This window comes from Stegodyphus dumicola, chromosome 3 (genome assembly GCF_044657685.1).
Source record: "Stegodyphus dumicola isolate Sdum_Otavi_A_Nest chromosome 3, ASM4465768v1".
In the NCBI taxonomy this organism is placed as follows: domain Eukaryota; kingdom Metazoa; phylum Arthropoda; class Arachnida; order Araneae; family Eresidae; genus Stegodyphus; species Stegodyphus dumicola.
Window position 1 is genome coordinate 229561342 of NC_140770.1, and position 18147 is coordinate 229579488.

Consider the following 18147-nt stretch of genomic DNA (forward strand, 5'->3'; position numbering starts at 1 on the left):
ATGTCTATAAAACTAAATACATCAACTACTCATGATTTACCAAAGCCCGTATTTAAATAAAACGTAAATTTTTATTTAAGTACAGCATAGAATTTTAAGCAAAAAACTTAAGAATTTAAGTAAAGATTAGGAGTCACATTACACTCAAAAATGAAAAGAAGCATTATGTCAAAAACAAAAAATATCCATGAAAAGCAATGCAACATACATCAAAAAGCTAATGAAAGATAAGCGACTCGAGTTTTATATTGCATATTACAGGACATAAATTCCTTGTGACAAGAACCGGCGATTTATCCACGTTTGTTCAGTATTTTTTTATGAAAAGCTCATGGAGCAATGACTTATAGAGTAGGTATCGACAATATTGTATTGTATTGTATTAGCCTTTGATCTTAGAAAATTCTTAACGCAGTTCTAAAATTTTTCGACTGTTACAATTCGCTAAACTATCACGTTTTACCACTCACTCGACTCGAAAAGTGTTGCTATTGCGTGGGATGTAATACACGTTTCAGAATGTTGCCAGTCAATGCAACAAAGAGATCTTTAATTCGTCTGTTAAAGTTTACCTCTGAATAAGTTGAGGGATTTGAAAACATTGAACGGATTTAAAAGTTTAGAAAATGTAATTTAAATCTCTGTTTTCAGTTCTTAATAAGATTCTAACGGATGTAATTTAAAATACATTTTATATTGTCAATTGATAACTTTCATGAACATTTTTTATGTTATTGAAATTTCTATAAGTATCATTCCAATCGATGAAAATAATAAAAAGAAAATTAAGAAAGTTAACAATTTTAAACCGTAATTTTACTGTTCTTAAGAAGGATCAAATCATCAAACTAATTTGTATTTTTAGTCATACAGAACCCAAATAACTAGAATCGTACATTGTATTTTTCTTATACAGCAGCAGTGAAGAAAGGTATATGTATTTTAATTATATGTAAAGATATATGTATTTTACATAATTATACATTTCCCGTTATTTCTGTAAAACGTCTTGAGCAAGCAGTGTGCGTTTATATGGAAACAAAGGCGACATAACAGCAAAACAGAAATTTTCTGTCTATCTCTTGTGCATCCAGTAATTTTAATGTGTTTTCTTGGCATATTTCCCACTTTGCGTACTTCCTGTTCTAGCCTAAGAGGCTAGGCTTTGAAATTTTAAAAACATTCGCGTAATTTTCCCCTTTCTTTACTGCATACAGTTGTTTCCTTTGAGGGTTAGTTTGCTGGTAAATTGCATTCAATTGATTATTTTCATTTTCATTTTCATTTCAGCCATGTTATTTTTCCTCACATTTATTGTTTGAAATATTTGTGCAGATTCTTCGTTAAGCTACCTGGACATGGCAGGTGACGTCACTGTGTCAGGACTTGTGCTTCTCTTGATTTGCGTTGGAAACATGAATGATCCTGAATAGGAACAGGGAGCTTACTCAAGCTATGTTCAAGAAGGTGTGAAGTATCCAACACAAGCAGGAAGGGTATACGAAACCCTTTATTTTCAATACATTACAGGTATTTCCGAACTTCGGAATACAGAGACCAATGCCTTGTGGTCTGAACGTAAAAATATAAAAACTACTAACTAAAACTCTAACTAAAAGCTAACTTTGAATTAGTATACAAATGCCTAGCACTAAGACTGGTCTTTATTAAAAAAAAGTTACGTATGTAGTACGCCGAGCTGCTTAAACTACAATACGTTTGCAAATATCAAAAGGGCTAAACCTCTGGCCTTAAAGGCAACCAGCAACCGAGTGAAAACTCGTAAAACTACAGTGGCAAGCGGCTTGCTTCCTAAAACTCCTTTTCTCTCCGGCTTGGCAAAAAGCCACAACTTAAGTACCTGGGCGTTAGCAAGATAATTTGCATAAACAAGTTAAAGCATTTTAATTCTGGCCGGAAGTATAAAATAAGAAGTGATAGTACAGTTTTAAAATAAAATAAACGTTAGTAAAACTTAGGATCCTTACAACAGTTAAGAAACTTTTCAAATATGTGATTTCAACTTACTTCTGTTATGTACGTTTCAGTTCATTGTAGCCTTATATATTCGATGCTGAATTTTCGATCTTTCGAAATCCTCGTCCTTTATTCGCTCTCTTTTCCTTCGTTCTTCTGACGTCCGTTTTTGGAACTGTGGTCAAGACTTATTTGTTATGTATGCTAACTATGCCTTTTTATGCTAACTGAGGAGGACACGTTGCGCATGCTCAGTCACTGTCTGATATTGGCTCAGTATCTAGCATATATTATAACGTTGATGTTACTGTGTATTCTTATTGGAATGTAAGTTTCTTAAAGAAATAATTGTATGCTAGTTACCAGTATTTTACTCACGACTACTTTTTATTCGTTATGTTCTTAACGGTAAGCAGGTTCTTCGGAAATGAAATAACTTGCATAATTTTCCTCTCTCGATTTTCAGACTATGAAGTTAATTAATAAAAGGAAAACTTGCATGAGGTAAATTTATTAATTTTTTTACTCAATTAATTTTTTTTCTAGTGTACCGCAAAGGGCAGAGTTTAACTTTTTACAGATAAATTCGGCTTTAGCGGCTTCAATTTTATTTAAATACACCCATTCATTAAATTATTTAAAAAACCAAAAAGTTATCTAAGAGAAATTTCGAAAATCTAACACCTGAATTATAAACATGTGCCTCCACAATATGGCGAAGCAAGTATTTCTATCATCCATTGCGATCTCTATTTCCGTAGTCTGTCGTCCCGTGTTTATAGAACTTTGTCACCCCTAAATTATGCAGTTCGATGCGACCGCAGCTATTGCACTGGTTCTGACGTTGTTCCTGCATCCACGATTTAAGATGCATTTGATTTTTTGTTACTTTCAGTTTTATTTGAGTTCTTATTAGTCTTTTCATTATTGTTCTTATTATATTGACGTCTTAATTTTAACACAGAGTTGCTATTTTCCTGCCTCTGCAGTAGTATCTCATTTATTCATTGTGTATTATTCTAATTTTGGGAGCAGGAAAGAAATATGATTTTTATCCTTTTCGGATTTACAACAATTTCTTATACCTTTATTTTGAAAGAGTTGGAATAACCGAATTAAATGCAACAAAATCTGTGCCGCTTAACATGCTCATTTTTATCTAAATATGCGTTACAACATTCGTTAAACCTTCTCAACATGCAATTGAATCAAGAATTGCGTCAAGAATCATCTTGACGCAATAAACGCATCTTAATTTTACAAAATGTGGCTATCCTATGTATAAAAGTTTTCTGTCCTCGATTTGTTCCTTATATGAACTAAATAATGATAGCTAATAAAAGAATATGCTACAACGCACTCTAATTTGGAAGCATAACACGCACTTGTAACTCTTTAAAACGTGTTCAAACTGCAGATGAATTCACAAGTTTAATTCCCCCCTCCCAGCAGGAAAAAAAAGTAATAGTTAGAACTAAAGACGTCAATCAAATTTGATAAAAGGTACAGTAGCTTCAAAAATATTTCATACAATCCTCAACAGATGGCAGCAGTAACAGGCAGGAAGTTGATTCCAAAGTCTCCAATGAGCTGCATTACTTTAACAGATACATGACTCAGTTTGCAGCAGTATATCCGTCATTCCCAGAATATCTCGCGGTACCATATTTATGCGAATCTAATGCGCCATCGAATCTAATGCGCATCCCCATTTTAAAACTTTAAATAATAAAAAAATTGTTTGTCGGCGAATGTAATGCGCATCAATGATATGAGGAATTTATTGAATCTTATTTTATACAACAATGGATTTGTATATAAACTAGCAATTAATGGTATGATAATTTTCTTTAAATTTAGATACCATATTTTATACAACAATGGATTTATACATAAAGTAGCAGAACATAGAATTAACCTATTAGTGGGCTATTGTCATGTGACATGTGAAACAATCATTGTTAATTAGCACTACCGTATATACGGTACCTATCGTAAAATATGAATATGAAATAAATCGTAACATTTCTATCTAGCTAACAGTTTCTACAATCAGTGATTAATAGTAAACGTCTTTATTCACTAATGTTTTCATCACTGGAATCCTCGCAGCTCTCTTCGTCAGAAGCAGATTCATTTCTTCTTTCCTCATCATCGTCATCGTCATCCTTGGCGTTCCAGAGCACGTCATCGTCACTGCCATTCAATGAATTTGCAATGCAGCATTTCTTGAAAGATTTCACAATCATTGGTGCTTCGATGCTTTTCCAGGCAGCAGAAACCCAGTGTGCAACAATGTGCGGTGCAGCACGCTTAATTTTTCCTGTCGGGGTCAATACACGGTTTGGCTCACAAAACCATTTTTCGTACTCCGCCTTAACGTACCCCTTAAAAGGTTTATTTATACTAACGTCCAGGGGTTGTAACACAGACGTCATCCCTCCAGGAATGATAACAAGATCACTGCCTAGGCTGTGCATCTTCTTTTTTACGTCGTCGGTGAGATGACCACGAAATGTGTCCAGACAAAGCATTGATGGTGGATTAGAGAGCCCACCGGGACGGCGTTTCCATACATTTCGGAGCCAATCAAGCATTAATGATTCCGTCATCCACCCCTTCTCTTGGTTTCGAATCAGGACATCATCTGGGAACAGCTTTTCATTCTTAGGGGTTTTAGGGCATGTTTTCCGTTTGAAGATTAAGAAAGGGGGAAGTTTGCACCCGTCTGCTGTTATTGCCAGCATCACTGTTACGCGTTGTTTTTCACATTTCGAAATTTTGATGATAACTTCCTTAGTCCCCTTCTCCGTAATGGTGTAATTACGAGGCATATCAAACCAAATCGCCGTCTCGTCAGCGTTACCAATTTGCCCCATTGAAAAATTCTTTTCCTTCCGAAGTGTGATGACACACCGCTGAAATGTTAGTAGTTTTCCCTCAAAATCTGCAGGAAGCTTATGGCGTCTTAGAGATAAACCCATCCGCTTCATAAACCGATCCACCCATCCACGGCTAGCCTTAAACTCTTGTTTCGGTATTCCAAGAACTTCAGCCTCCTCTTTTGCTTTATTTCTTATGGTGTCACTAGTCACAGGTTGTCCATTCTTCCTCCTTTCCCGTACAAATTCCAAAACCTTTTCTTCAATTTTAGGGTGTCTTCCTTTGCGAGGACCAGTGAATTTCTTTCTACTAGCTTTAGTTGCAAACAGTGCCAATTTCTGTTGCCGCCACAAGCGAACATTGCTCTCAGTTACGTTGAACTCTCTCCCTGCCTTTCTATTGCCATTTTTTTTTTCAGGATAAAGAATTACTTTACGTTTAAAAGCAGCGTCATATGACATTCTTCTCTGTTTGCCCTCCATTTCGTGACTACGGACTCTTCAGTTTGTATCCTCTATGCAATAATGTGTCAACGATAAATGTAACGGTAAATGTAGTCGAGAAATTTGGTTGACGTCATCGGCGAACTTTGCACTCGAATCTAATACGCCATCGAATCTAATGCGCACCCCAATTTTGAATACTACATTTGGCCAAAAACGATGCGCATTAGATTCGCGTAAATACGGTATTTGTTTGTACTGCAGACCACTGCTTCATTACCTGGAACTCACAGAATAGATCTGTCCAAGGCGATTACAAAGCACCAAATACTGATTCAGAAGTCAAACAACAAAAATCAGCGTTATATTTTCAAAATTTTCACAAGACTAGTTTCGATAGTTTTACCGAACCACCATTCTCAGCTGCAAAACAGCAAATGAAGTGCGGTTCATTTGCGGCAAATATAACGCTGATTTTTGTTGTTTCTGAATTAGTATTTATTCGGCGTGTTATTGTGTCTTAACCAAATACTGGTTTGTCAGAACAATAATGACACCGGAGTACAGCCGCAAATTTAATGATGCGATATCTTATCTCAAGATTTGATAGCTTGCATATTATCAATGTACTTCCATCAACCATGTGTTATTTATGTTGAGCATTCAAAACTTTATTTTTATTTGCATATCAGAAACTGTATGCATATTAAGCATTATTTTGTAATTTAGTCAGTAATAAATGGTTTCAAGCTTTTGAAAGGCATTGTTTATGCAAGAACAGGTTTTTGCCTTGCATTACGCGAAAGAATAGACTAAATAAATGGAATTCTTTCGGAAACTTTTATTTAACAGTATGTTTTCGTCAGATTCAAGTTTAAATTAAGTGTTCCAATTTTACTTCAGGGAGTTCTATATCATTTTCTCCACATCAGCGTATATTAATGTTTTTAAATGTTTTTTTAAGAGAAAATGATAACTATATTTTACTGAAGTTACACTGAGTTAATAGAAATTATGCTGAAGTAATAGAAACATAATAAAATTATTTTATTGTTTATTACATGCTAATGAATGAAATGGAATTTATATTTTATAATATAATTTTTAATTTATAATATAATATTTAAATTATACATAATTATTATCAATTAACTATATAAATCCTATTTCAATATACAAGAGTTAAGCACTACACTTGAAGACGATGCAAAATCGTAGTTCCTAAGATGATGAACGTAAAAATATGACAAAGCTAACAAATGATGAAAATTTTTTGACTTTTGATGAAACTGGCAAATGCAAATTTATTGATTCAAAATAAGTTTTACTTAAAATGTTTTTCTGTGACATTGAGTAAAAATGATGCAAGGCAAAATAGAGTGCTTTTTCAGTTGTCCTTGACATAATGAACTCCTTCTTAAATGTTTAGATAGTTACGATATACGTTTAGATAGTTGCGATATATATTTAGAAATATGATTTGTAAAATATCCATTACCTCAACAAAGAATTACAATACATATTTTAAAAATTGCAATAAATGTATACAATTATAGTTCAATTGTTTACATTAAAATAATGTATATTGGAAAAATTTCCAAACAACCCAACAAATTAAAAAATTACAACTTTAATATAATATTTACGTTTAAATACAAAATTATTTATCCAAACATTATAAAAAAAATCATTATTGAAGCGAAATCACATCGAAACCTCGAAACAAAATAATTCGTCCTTAGCAGCAAAGCATTTTAAAACAATAAGATTAGTAGTTACAGTACCTTCATTACACTCAAAGATAATATATAAATCATTTTATTTTTCGAAATAAACTATATTAACAAAATCTCTAGACATCTCCAGGGTAAATAATTCAATCACATATGTTTTGTTTGTAATCAATGTGAGCGATATACATTTGGTTTCACAGAATGTGTTACATAATTTCACATTTTACGAAAAGTTGTTAAATAGTTATGTGCAAGTGCGTAGTAGCTAATATCTAATAATTGCTCAGTTAAAAAAATTACCACAAATGACAATATTGTGCTCGCAAAGAATGCATCTTTGTTTTATTTCAGAGAAATGTGCAAGCAAGTTTTTGATACGACTATATTCATAGCAAAATCTGAGCGAAGATAATATAAATATTCTGAGTTGACTGCAAATATGTTCCAGGTATTTTGACAGCATAGAAGTTGGTAAAAAGGTTACATAAGAAATTGTTGAAAATTAAATGAATGCCATTTGAAAACGGAGCATCATGCACCATAGTATCTAGAAAAAATATTAACTAATTAAAAGAAAATTGCATTAAGTGAACTTAAACATGGCAGACCTTTTAAAGTACTAGCAGCTGTGAAACAGAATATATTCTACAAGAACTGCTATAGTTAGTAAAATTTGTTTAAAATACATAAATTAAAATAAAAGGATAGATGCATTTGATGCCATCTTTTTCACCATTTCTTACCGAAGCATTAGTTAACTTATTCTACTCGTTTCTCATGTTGTTGTCAACATTAAATGGCTTACAAGTATAATAATGAACGTGCTCTTCTTTACAGTTTATTTCAAATTGAATGGTTATTAGTATATTTTGTATATCTTCCTGGTATTTTTAGTGACATACGCTGAGTATAAAAGAAGCAACTTCATTGTTATTGCAAAAACTGTATTTTCTGTATGTTGTTTTTTCGAGATAGGTTTGTTTCATATATGATTTAACAATTCCAAGTTCTTATTATCATGTATAAGATTATTAAGAAGCTTTTGATTTTCTCATTATTTCATTTTTAATGAATGCGGTTTTTTTTTCAAAGTTATTCAAAATGGAGGAATATAGCATCTCTTCTGAATCCATTATTTTCAGTTATTTAGTTGGAAATAAAATTGGTTAACAAAATTCTGAAAGCATCAGGAAATATGCATTCCGATTAAATCGTATTTATTGAAATTATATCGTCATTAAATATATAATTTCAATAAATACGATTATAAATTATATCGTCATTATATTAATATCGTCATTAAATGGTATTTAATGAAGAAAAGGATAATTGAAATTATGATGGATATTTACTGTATTATTTCCAACTGAAGCCTCTGAAGGATTTTAAAATGGGAAAATTAAAATTAGCGGTTAATAATAGTAATAAATATCCGTTGTCCAATTTAAGCTTAGTACGATTTTAAAATTAGAAAGCTGAAAGCTTAGTAAAATATAACAGTGCGTTTATGACAGGAAAAATATTGTATTTAATTGGTATTGAAATAAATTGTATAATAAAATATGTATTGAAACATTTCTATTTTTTTAAATGCATGCTTATATAAATATAATAAGCTACGTACTTTTAGCGAAATAATATGATAAAATATTCACTCTGAATTTAAGGCAGTTCCTAATTTTAAGTCTTAAAAATTTGAATAAAACGAACCACTTAAATTTGGAGTAATAAGGTTACTGAAAAGTAGCTACTTGCCATATTAGCCATTATTATAATTTTCATATTAATAAATTCACTCTTTGAAATCACATATTTATTTTTCTTTGTACTATCAGTTTAGCTAATAGTATAAAATGGTTTACGAAACCAAAAGTGTCATTTATAATTACATTAATCATTGTAATAACTAGTATAACGCGTTTAACTAGGACATTAAGGTTTGATAATTAAAGTGTTAATATATGAGTATAAGAACAAGAAAAGCTACGAAGGAAGAAAGAGCATCAATTTAATTATAAATTTTCATTTATTGATGCATGTGGCCAAAATTTAATTTTTAATACACTATTTTCAACATAAATTTTCAGAAAGCCCAACCACTTTACTTAGATTTTAGGTTATTTGATTTTTAATTCTGCTAAAACTGCGCACATAAAATTATATACTTTTATTTCAATTTTAGATCTAGGAAGTGCTGTCTCTAAATTATAAGAGTTATGAGAAACGCGGGTGATAATGCTGGAAGAAAACAAAATTAGTGGCAATACAGTTTTAATTTTTCTAAATTAAAATTTTTAAGTTTAATTCATCTTCTGAAATAATTTACTTCAAGAGTAATATGCAAAAATTAGGTTTTTTGGAAGGCATGCATAAAGATCAAAAATGAAATAACGGCAACGACATGCATATAGAAATCAAATGAATCAAAATATATATAAAAAAGCGAGCATACATATAATTATACTTAACATACTAGTCTTCAAACAGTTCATTATCGCATGAAACTTATAATTTATTAATTCTATAATATTTCAAACTAAAAATAATTTTTTTATTCTTAGAATAGAATGAAAAAGAACGCTTATCACTGAATTATTATTATATCATTTTTATTTTTTACGAAAAAGATGAATTCCTTGGGTTTTATGGTAAACATTTTTTGCCTGTTCAAATTTACGAGCTATCGAAAATTATAGCCTTATTTATTACATGAATATAAAAACACACGCTAAATTTGCATGTACATACTACAAGCGAACGTTTGATTTTGTTTCAGAATAGAGAGAATAATTTCAAAAAAATTTCAAATTCGACACTTTTATGCACTTTTGGAATTATTTCCTCTTCAGTTGATAGTGCAACTGCATTCTTCCCGTTAAGATCAGTTTTACATTAATACCATTTTGAATTAATCCGTTTAAGTTCAGTCGTTTTAATTGACTCAAAATTCAGTATCAAGTAATAAATATTTACAACTTTTGCTATTATTTAAGATTTTATTAGTTCAAACTTTAAATCATAATGTGTTGATATTACTTTGAAAACGACGAAGAAGCAAAAAAAGATCTTTAATTTTTATTATAATTGCAATTCTTTATTATATTTGACTTAATCATTTAAGAAAAAGGAAATTATTTCCACAGCAGTGAGTTAGAAGATAACAAATAAATATACTTAAAGAAACCTGTAAATATTTCTTTTAAGTATTGCGTTTGCTTTCACTTGTATAAAGCTCTTTTAATTTTTTTTTAGTTCTTTGTGATCTTTTCTTCCGTTTCCATACAATATATAAATAAAACGAAATTTGAAAAATACAAAAATTCTTTTTATTTATTAAATAAATCGGATTTTCTATTTTAGGGATTGGGGAAACTAACAATAATTTGACTAAATATAGATAGCTTGAGAAAAGTTTAATTGATTTTGTCCTTCTTTGAACTAACTTCAAAGCTTTAATATACGTTTCACTTCATAATTATAAATTAATCTAAATTATTTTAGAATATGAGCTGAAAAACATTTTACTTTAATTTGAAAGTGTAAATGAATTCCAGCATCCAATTTTCCAGCATCTTTCTTATAACTTTCAAAATTTTCAAATTTCTGACATTTTAATAGTTCCATGTTTCACTACAGACGATATTCTACTCTCATTCAATGTGCTTACTAGTTTAACTTATATCTTATTATTTCATCTAAATACTAAATTATTCGAATTCATTTCTGAAATCTTCTAGCTGTTATTTCTGCTCCTAGAATTTTTTAAATTTGTAGCTCAATCATTTTCTAACGTATGATTTCATATTCTTTTCTTATGATTGATTTTCTTTAAATTTTATTTTTTTGAATTTACTGGAAAAAGTTTTGTGATTCATTTCTATTCAAATACACTTAGGTTTAGCCATAATAGTTCAATCAATAGTTATCTCTTTTGGCTTTCCTTTGTCTGAAAAGGAAAGCGGGGAATAAAGCTGATGTAGTTGAATTCATCGTAAGTGTAATATTTTCTTTTCATTTTTTTTTCAGTGTTATCATATTATTTTACTGTGATTACCATATAGAATTTATATGAATTATGACTATGGAAATAAATGTGTCTACGTTAATTAAATGCTCATAACATGCAGAAGTGGATATAAATAGAATGTGGCTAAACAATACAATTTACAAACAATCATCTTTTGCCGAACTATGCGTTAAGCCTTGTACTTCGAAATAGAGGGACGTGATGATAACTAAGAAAGTTGCCATATAGCAAAGATATGACAAACATGGCAAAATTTTATCCCAGCACAATCCAAAATAATATGTTGACAATGCGGCAAACATAGTAGCTAGTAGACGTAACGTAGTCTTTACAACTTCGTCGACAGTTTCCTCCATCCATGTATGAAATAATACGATCAGTGCTTCTAAGATTGTTCCAATAAACAAGATCTTAAGAATCGTGAGAGCAAGAACAATAAATCTAGCGTTGTCGGAAATCATATTTCTACAGACGTTGCTCCTGAATAAGAGACTTGGATTGTTCTTCAAATACTCCTTCTTTTCTCCAGAATCAAAAATGATAATAAAAGAATCCTTGGAAATACTCGAACTTTCGGAGTTTGAAATTTTCTCCTTCGTTTGGCTGGAAAATTAAAATACATATAAATTAGGTAAAAAAAGAAACTTCTTAAAAAAACATATGTTTGTTTAGAAAATAAGTAAACAAAAGAATCAGCTGATCTTTAAAAATGATCTATTTCTTTTATTCTCGTTAATTGATACGATGCATATTAAAATGCTAATAACGAAATCATAAATGAAGCGCACTTTCACGGATTTCGCATGTGACCACAGCGAACCTTAACATTAATGCGTGTAACAGAAATGAGGAATAAGAAATAAGGAAGTAGACGGAGGCTACGATCGAAGTTAAATATCATGTATATTACATAAGTACAAAAGATTTTCGCAATGGTCAACAACAACAACAACAACAAAATTTGAAAAGTTTCAGATTTTAAATTACGTCCAAAGGGGCGTTTTTTTTAACGTTTTGCATGTTACCTTTATTTATTAAATATCATGTTCTACATACTCAAACCATAAAATTCAGTTCACCAGCAATATCGCAAAATAATATTAAAATGAGCATATCTTTAGAATTTCAGATACAGTCTCGCAAGCTGGAGATGAAAATATTTTTTTTCTGTACAGTGTTGCCCATTGCTCGCTTTGAATTCGATTAGTTTTCTTTAATCAAAAACTCGTTGAAGTGTTGCAAAATATAAAATCGATAATAAAACAAATTTCAAAAATCACTTTCCCGTCTAGCAAGGACTGCTGCTAGAAGTGATTTCTAGCGACAGTCCCTGCTAGACGGGACTTTTCTGAGAAACGAAAGTCTGGTAGCACTGGTTTAAACGCGATGATTCCTACGTTTGATTTTTTAGTTAAATACAAATTCAAATACTTCGCTGCTTAATTTATGCACAGCCCTGAATACGATGTCCAACTTTAAAACTAAATATCTAGGTCAATGTTTGTAATACGAGAATCACACATTTTATATTGTACATTTTATAGTGAATGTAACATTTTATTAAATGCAAGTTTAGAGACTGGAAAATGTAAAAAAATTTGGTAATTTTTTTTAAAATTTAAAAATGCCACAACATGAATATTTTCACAATTTAAAATATTTTTTTTAACAGGAAATATTTACGATCAGCGGTTTCTAAAACAGGGTAAAGATTTTTCTGGAGGTGGAATATTTAAATATTTCCTTCAGCAAAGTTTCAAAAATTATGAAAATTTCACAATGGATATTAATGGCAAATAGTTTTAATACATGATAGCTACTCTTATTATGTTGTTGTATGTTTACAGATTGTATTTTCGCCTGTAACCCTGTATAAAAAAGGAGTTTTTCCCACTAAATTAAAAACAAAAGACCGAAAGGAATGTATTGATCTCGTACTTAGGCTCACCGGCATATATCAAAACACAGAACAGCTGCGCAAGGATACCAGCTTTCTGAAACGTTTTTCAAGGAGGACACTTTTATAAAATAAAATAGTTTACGGATCAGCTTACTCTTGCCTTCTTCGAAATCAATTTTTAGTATACATGTTATTACCAATATACTTAAGTTTTAAAAATATAATTAACTGAATTCATTTAATTTTATATTAGTATTAGGTTAATAGTAAACATTTAACTTGTTTTTAATAATTCAGGATTATTAGAGTTTGGATAAAATTTATCTTGTTACCTAACAATTAAATAAATATTGATACTCACGTTAATGAGGTGGATAAGACTGAGGGTCCTTGCGCAGCTGTTCTGTGTTTTGATATATGCTGGTGAGCCCAAGTACGAGATCAATACATTCCTTTCGGTCTTTTGTTTTTAATTTAGTGGGAAAAACTCTTTTTACTTCCTTGTGCGAAGTAAAAAGGAAGTATTGTTTCGCGAAGTCGCGAAAAGTTTCAGGCAGCATATTTCCATTTTGAAAATATCCATTTTGACCGCTATCGAATGCAATTTAACGATGTTTTTGCGTCATAACTGTACGTAAGGACAGAATAAAATACTTTTTTCCTTCAAAAAAAATTATAAAACTGCTTTAAAATTAATTCTGAAGAGAATTTTTCGTGGCGTCTGTACGAACGTATGTACGTACGTATCTCGCATAACTCAAAAACGAGCAGCCTCAGAACGTTGAAATTTTGTATATAGGACTGCTATAACATGTAGATGTGCACCTCGTATTTTGGTTGCAATCGGCCGCACCAAACGTATATAAATATATTTATATATATATATATTATATCCACTCTATTACTCGGATCAGTGATCTCAGTTTCTTTACTCTTATATGTTTGTAAATTGTACATTTTTTGCTTTAAAAATGATTGAATTATGTTGTTTTTATCTTCCGGTTAAGGATTTTATGCCTTTAGTAAATCTGTGTGCAATATTTTTAGAATTATCAGCAATTTTAAAGTTGTTTAATTGCCGCTAAGCTTGTTTTTAATGGCGGCCATTGATGTTTACATTTGAAACAGGAGACTAGTGGATTTGTTGCCAATCTAGAGAAACTTAGCTTCGCAACAACAAAGATAACGCATTAATTTATTATTGCTACTTAAATCATGCTTAATTCTTTCTGGAATTTTCTCGAGGAAATAAGCGTTTGAAATTTACTTCGTAATTTTTAATATAGATATTTTGAGTTTTTATGTATTTTTGCCTTCTCGCGAAGTGAGAACTGAATTAATTAAATGAGAAATACTCAATCGTCTGTGAAAAACTGTTTCTGTTTTGTTTTGTTTGCTTAATTTCTTTTATACATAGTTCTAGTTTTATTATAGTATTTGAATAGAACATATAATATGAACGAAATATAATACTGTTAAGGGAATTTAGCGCCAGAGTGTCGCTATGGTAAACAAATAGAGTGAATTTTAAAGAAGGCATTTATTCTATTGTGATTTATGCGCTGTCGGCGAAGTAGGTTTAATTCAATCTAATAAGTTTAAATAAAATGCAAGAAAAAATGCGTATAATTTAATATTCCTAGGCCCACCAGCGGCCGAGCGGTAAAGTCGCTGAACACTGGTAGTTCGGTCCGAGGTTCGAATCCCGCGAACGGGCTGGCTGCATGGGTGTTTTCGTTTTTTTCCCCATGTGTAACGTGTATACGAGCCAGTTTCCCTTAGAAAGTCCTCCACGAAAGGCATCCCTCCTCTTAGGCAGATAGCCCTAGTGTGCTTTGCCATAATTAAATACACCACCACACACACAATTTAATATTCCGTACAAGGAAGTCATGTGGTGTACACATCAGATTTTTTTTATACAGGGTTACAGGCGAAAATATCGTCACGGAACGAGAACATCACGGAAAAAACAAAGGAAGGCGAAAACGTCGTCGCACAAAACATCGTAGGAGAAAAGAAAAAAGGAGAAAACATCGCGTCCAAAACTTCGCATTTTAAAAACATCGTCGTCGAAAATATCGTGGTAAAAATTAAAGCACGTACAAATCATCGCAAATACGTTTTAACGTTGTAAATGTACATTCGTATCAAGACTTGTGAGCACAAGAAGGAATGAGGAATATTTTTACTTTTACACTTTGAATCAACTAATAATTTTTTGCTGAAAAATTAAGAAGGGCTCTTAAGCATTTAAAAACTGAAAATGAGTAGAGAATTATTGTTATTTATAGAAGTTAACAGAATTTTATAATTTGATAATTAATCAAATAATTTTAATGGAGGTAACCATATGCAATTACTCATTTTCCTTTTTCTGATCTTTTTTAGACTGTATTTTTCATTAAAAAGTACCAGTAAAGCTTTATAACAGAGATTAATTAATTAATGACCTTTATTATTTAACTATGTAAGTTTGAAAATCTATTAACCACTAAGTATTATTTTCCCACTCATTTTTCAGTTTCTGAATGCTTATATTTTCTTCTAATTTTTTCCAGCAAAAATTTATTAGTTAATTCAAAAATATGAAATATAAAAGTAAAAATATTCCTTATTCATTCTTGCTGTCATAAATAATTATGCGAATATGCGAAAGTTTAAATACTGAAAACGCATATCTGCGATGTTATCGTCATGCTATGATTTGTGGGTGCTTTATTTTTTACCACGATATTACCGACGACAATGCTTTTAAAATTCGAAGTTTTTGAATCGTTTAATTATCGATGATGATGTTTTCTACCACGATGTTTTAGAATTGCGATGTTTTTTCCTTGTTTTCTTTTTTCTCATGATGTTATGTAGACGACGTTTTCGTTTTTTCCACGACATTTTCGTCCACGATCTATTTGCCGCTATGTTTGGCTCTGTCAAACAGATACGTAAGAGCAAACTGAATTACAATTTTGAAGGCTCTTTTGAGAAGTTGACTCTATTTTGTTTTCATTGGTAATGCGATTCAAAAGTTAACCATATATTTTGCTGGGAATTTCATTTTAAGTAACCGGTTTCGTACGATGAGAATTTTGTTATTTTCAATATCGATTTCTTTGTCTTTTTTGGAAATTTAGCAGGATAATAAAAGAAAGCTTCGAAGACCACTTCTTGCACCAAAGATTATTAAAACTAGCAGCATAATGCAGCGTTTGTAAGTCTATGGTATGAAACATAAATCTTAAAAACCTTTGGTGCAAATTCGAGAGGAGGTTTACCAAGCAGAGCGCATGTTTTGATACTATGAGATGTATTCTTTCGGGAAAGGTATTGAAACGTTTTAGAAACCATTTCCAAATATTTGTTAACTTAATTTTCAAGACAATAATTTTCCGCTTGGTAACCGGATATCGAGAAACTGGAAGTATTCACCTTCAATGTAACAAAATCACCATCCGCATGATCTGAGTTCAGACAAAATGGACAAAGTCAGAAATATAATTTTGCAATTCCTAACAAAGAGTGTCAGAGAAAGAGGATAGCGCAACTGAAATTATGCATTACGAAGTGATGGGCAACCATAAAAATTCTTTCCCTTTTAAAAAAAAAGTCATCTTAAGACAAACGTTAAATGTAACAGCATAAGCTGCAAGTAAAATTTCGAATGGTACCTGAAAAAGTACATTTACTTGTAAGAGTATAGGGACATCATCCGCTGAATAACTGCCTTTATTATCTATTTTGAAATTCCACAATCTTGAGAGGTTGCAATCACGTGCTATATAAACGCGACGAAATGTATATAAATATTTGGTTGCGTCATCCTTGTAACTTTACGCTGTCTAAGTAAAATCTCTTAAGTTCGCTATCAAACTAGTTTTATCTACCAAGTGAGCACGAAAGTATGTCAAAAGCCGTAATTTTATTTCTGCTGGCATATCATTGTAACTACCTTCTTCCCATTATTTCATTCTTCCATTCCGTTCTGGCACTGCAATCATTTTCTCATTGATTTCATACTTTAAAAGTTTCTACGAGCAGTTTCATTCATTTTTGAATTTTGATTCGAAATTCTCACATAATAATGAAGCTTTTTATTGTAATTTTCAAGAAAACTTTCGTTTATCCTTAGTCTTCTGTGCCCTCTCTTTTTTGAATGGGTGTTGGAGAGGCCAAAATGTGTTTTGGAAACATGCATTGAAACTACAATCAGTTGAAATGGTGGATGCATATTTTAACTCTCGAGTCATTCCTTCCATAAACGCTGTTGATATGACTGTTGTAATTTCATTAATAATTACATCACTGTAGCATCTAAAACTTTAGTGCAAAGACGTAAATTATTAATTCACTTGACAAAATTTGGAACGCAGAAATATGTCAAAATTTACAACTTGAAACCTTTTGTATTAATTATACTCAAACTTGATATACAGCCAGATAGAAACAAAGAAATGGAACAAGAGTAATTCGTCAGCAATAGACTGGCTGATTACATCCCCTATCACAAATATAAGACAGAAACCATTTATAAACTGCTTCGTCTTAAATGTGATTGGATGATATGTTCCTAACTTTGAATACATCAAGTAATAATTGTAATTTGAAGAAAATTGTTTCTGTTCTTTAAACGATAAAAAGAAAGCCAACAAAAAATTCCAAACCGTTGTACGTTTCATCATTTAAAAATTTATAGAAGCTCTATAAATTTCATGTCGTTCTAATAAAGATTAATTTTATTTTTAAAATTTTAAAGCATATACTCAAAGCATTTTATCTTCTCTATAATTTTCAAGAATTCTAATGCTCTAAAACTAGATAATTATTTGTATTTTTATAATTTGAAAACAAAATTTTATAATAACTGCAAGTTAAAAATAATTATTTTTGTTATTCGTATCATTATTTCGGCCAGCCCAATTTGCATTTATTATAGCGGCAGTTCAAAGTATATGCTTAAAATGAATATTTTATATCAGTTTCATCCTAATCAGTTCACCCTAAGTTTACTTAAACTATTAGCTGAAAACTCACCTGCTCATCGTCTTCAACGCCATAGCTGCAGAGAAGTTAAATCATAAAATAACAACGTATGCTCTAAACGTATGTGTTAGAAGTAAGGCCAATAGAAGAATGTTTTTCGCAAATTTGTTGTCCTTTATATAAGTGTTTAGCATATGAGTCACA

The 18147-nt window shown here is 31.0% G+C and overlaps 1 protein-coding gene across 1 annotated transcript; it reads right to left on the reverse strand.

Annotated features, from left to right (window-relative positions):
• Positions 1–8402: 8402 nt before the first annotated feature.
• On the reverse strand, positions 8403–18081 carry LOC146998289 (uncharacterized). The gene is made up of 2 exons (XM_085813891.1): positions 17995–18081; positions 8403–11666 (listed from the first exon to the last, which is right to left on the reverse strand). Exons 1-2 carry the CDS (start codon positions 18015–18017, stop codon positions 11201–11203), a joined length of 489 nt encoding a protein of 162 aa, XP_085670017.1. The 5' UTR covers positions 18018–18081; the 3' UTR covers positions 8403–11200.
• Between the last annotated feature and the right edge of the window lie 66 nt (positions 18082–18147).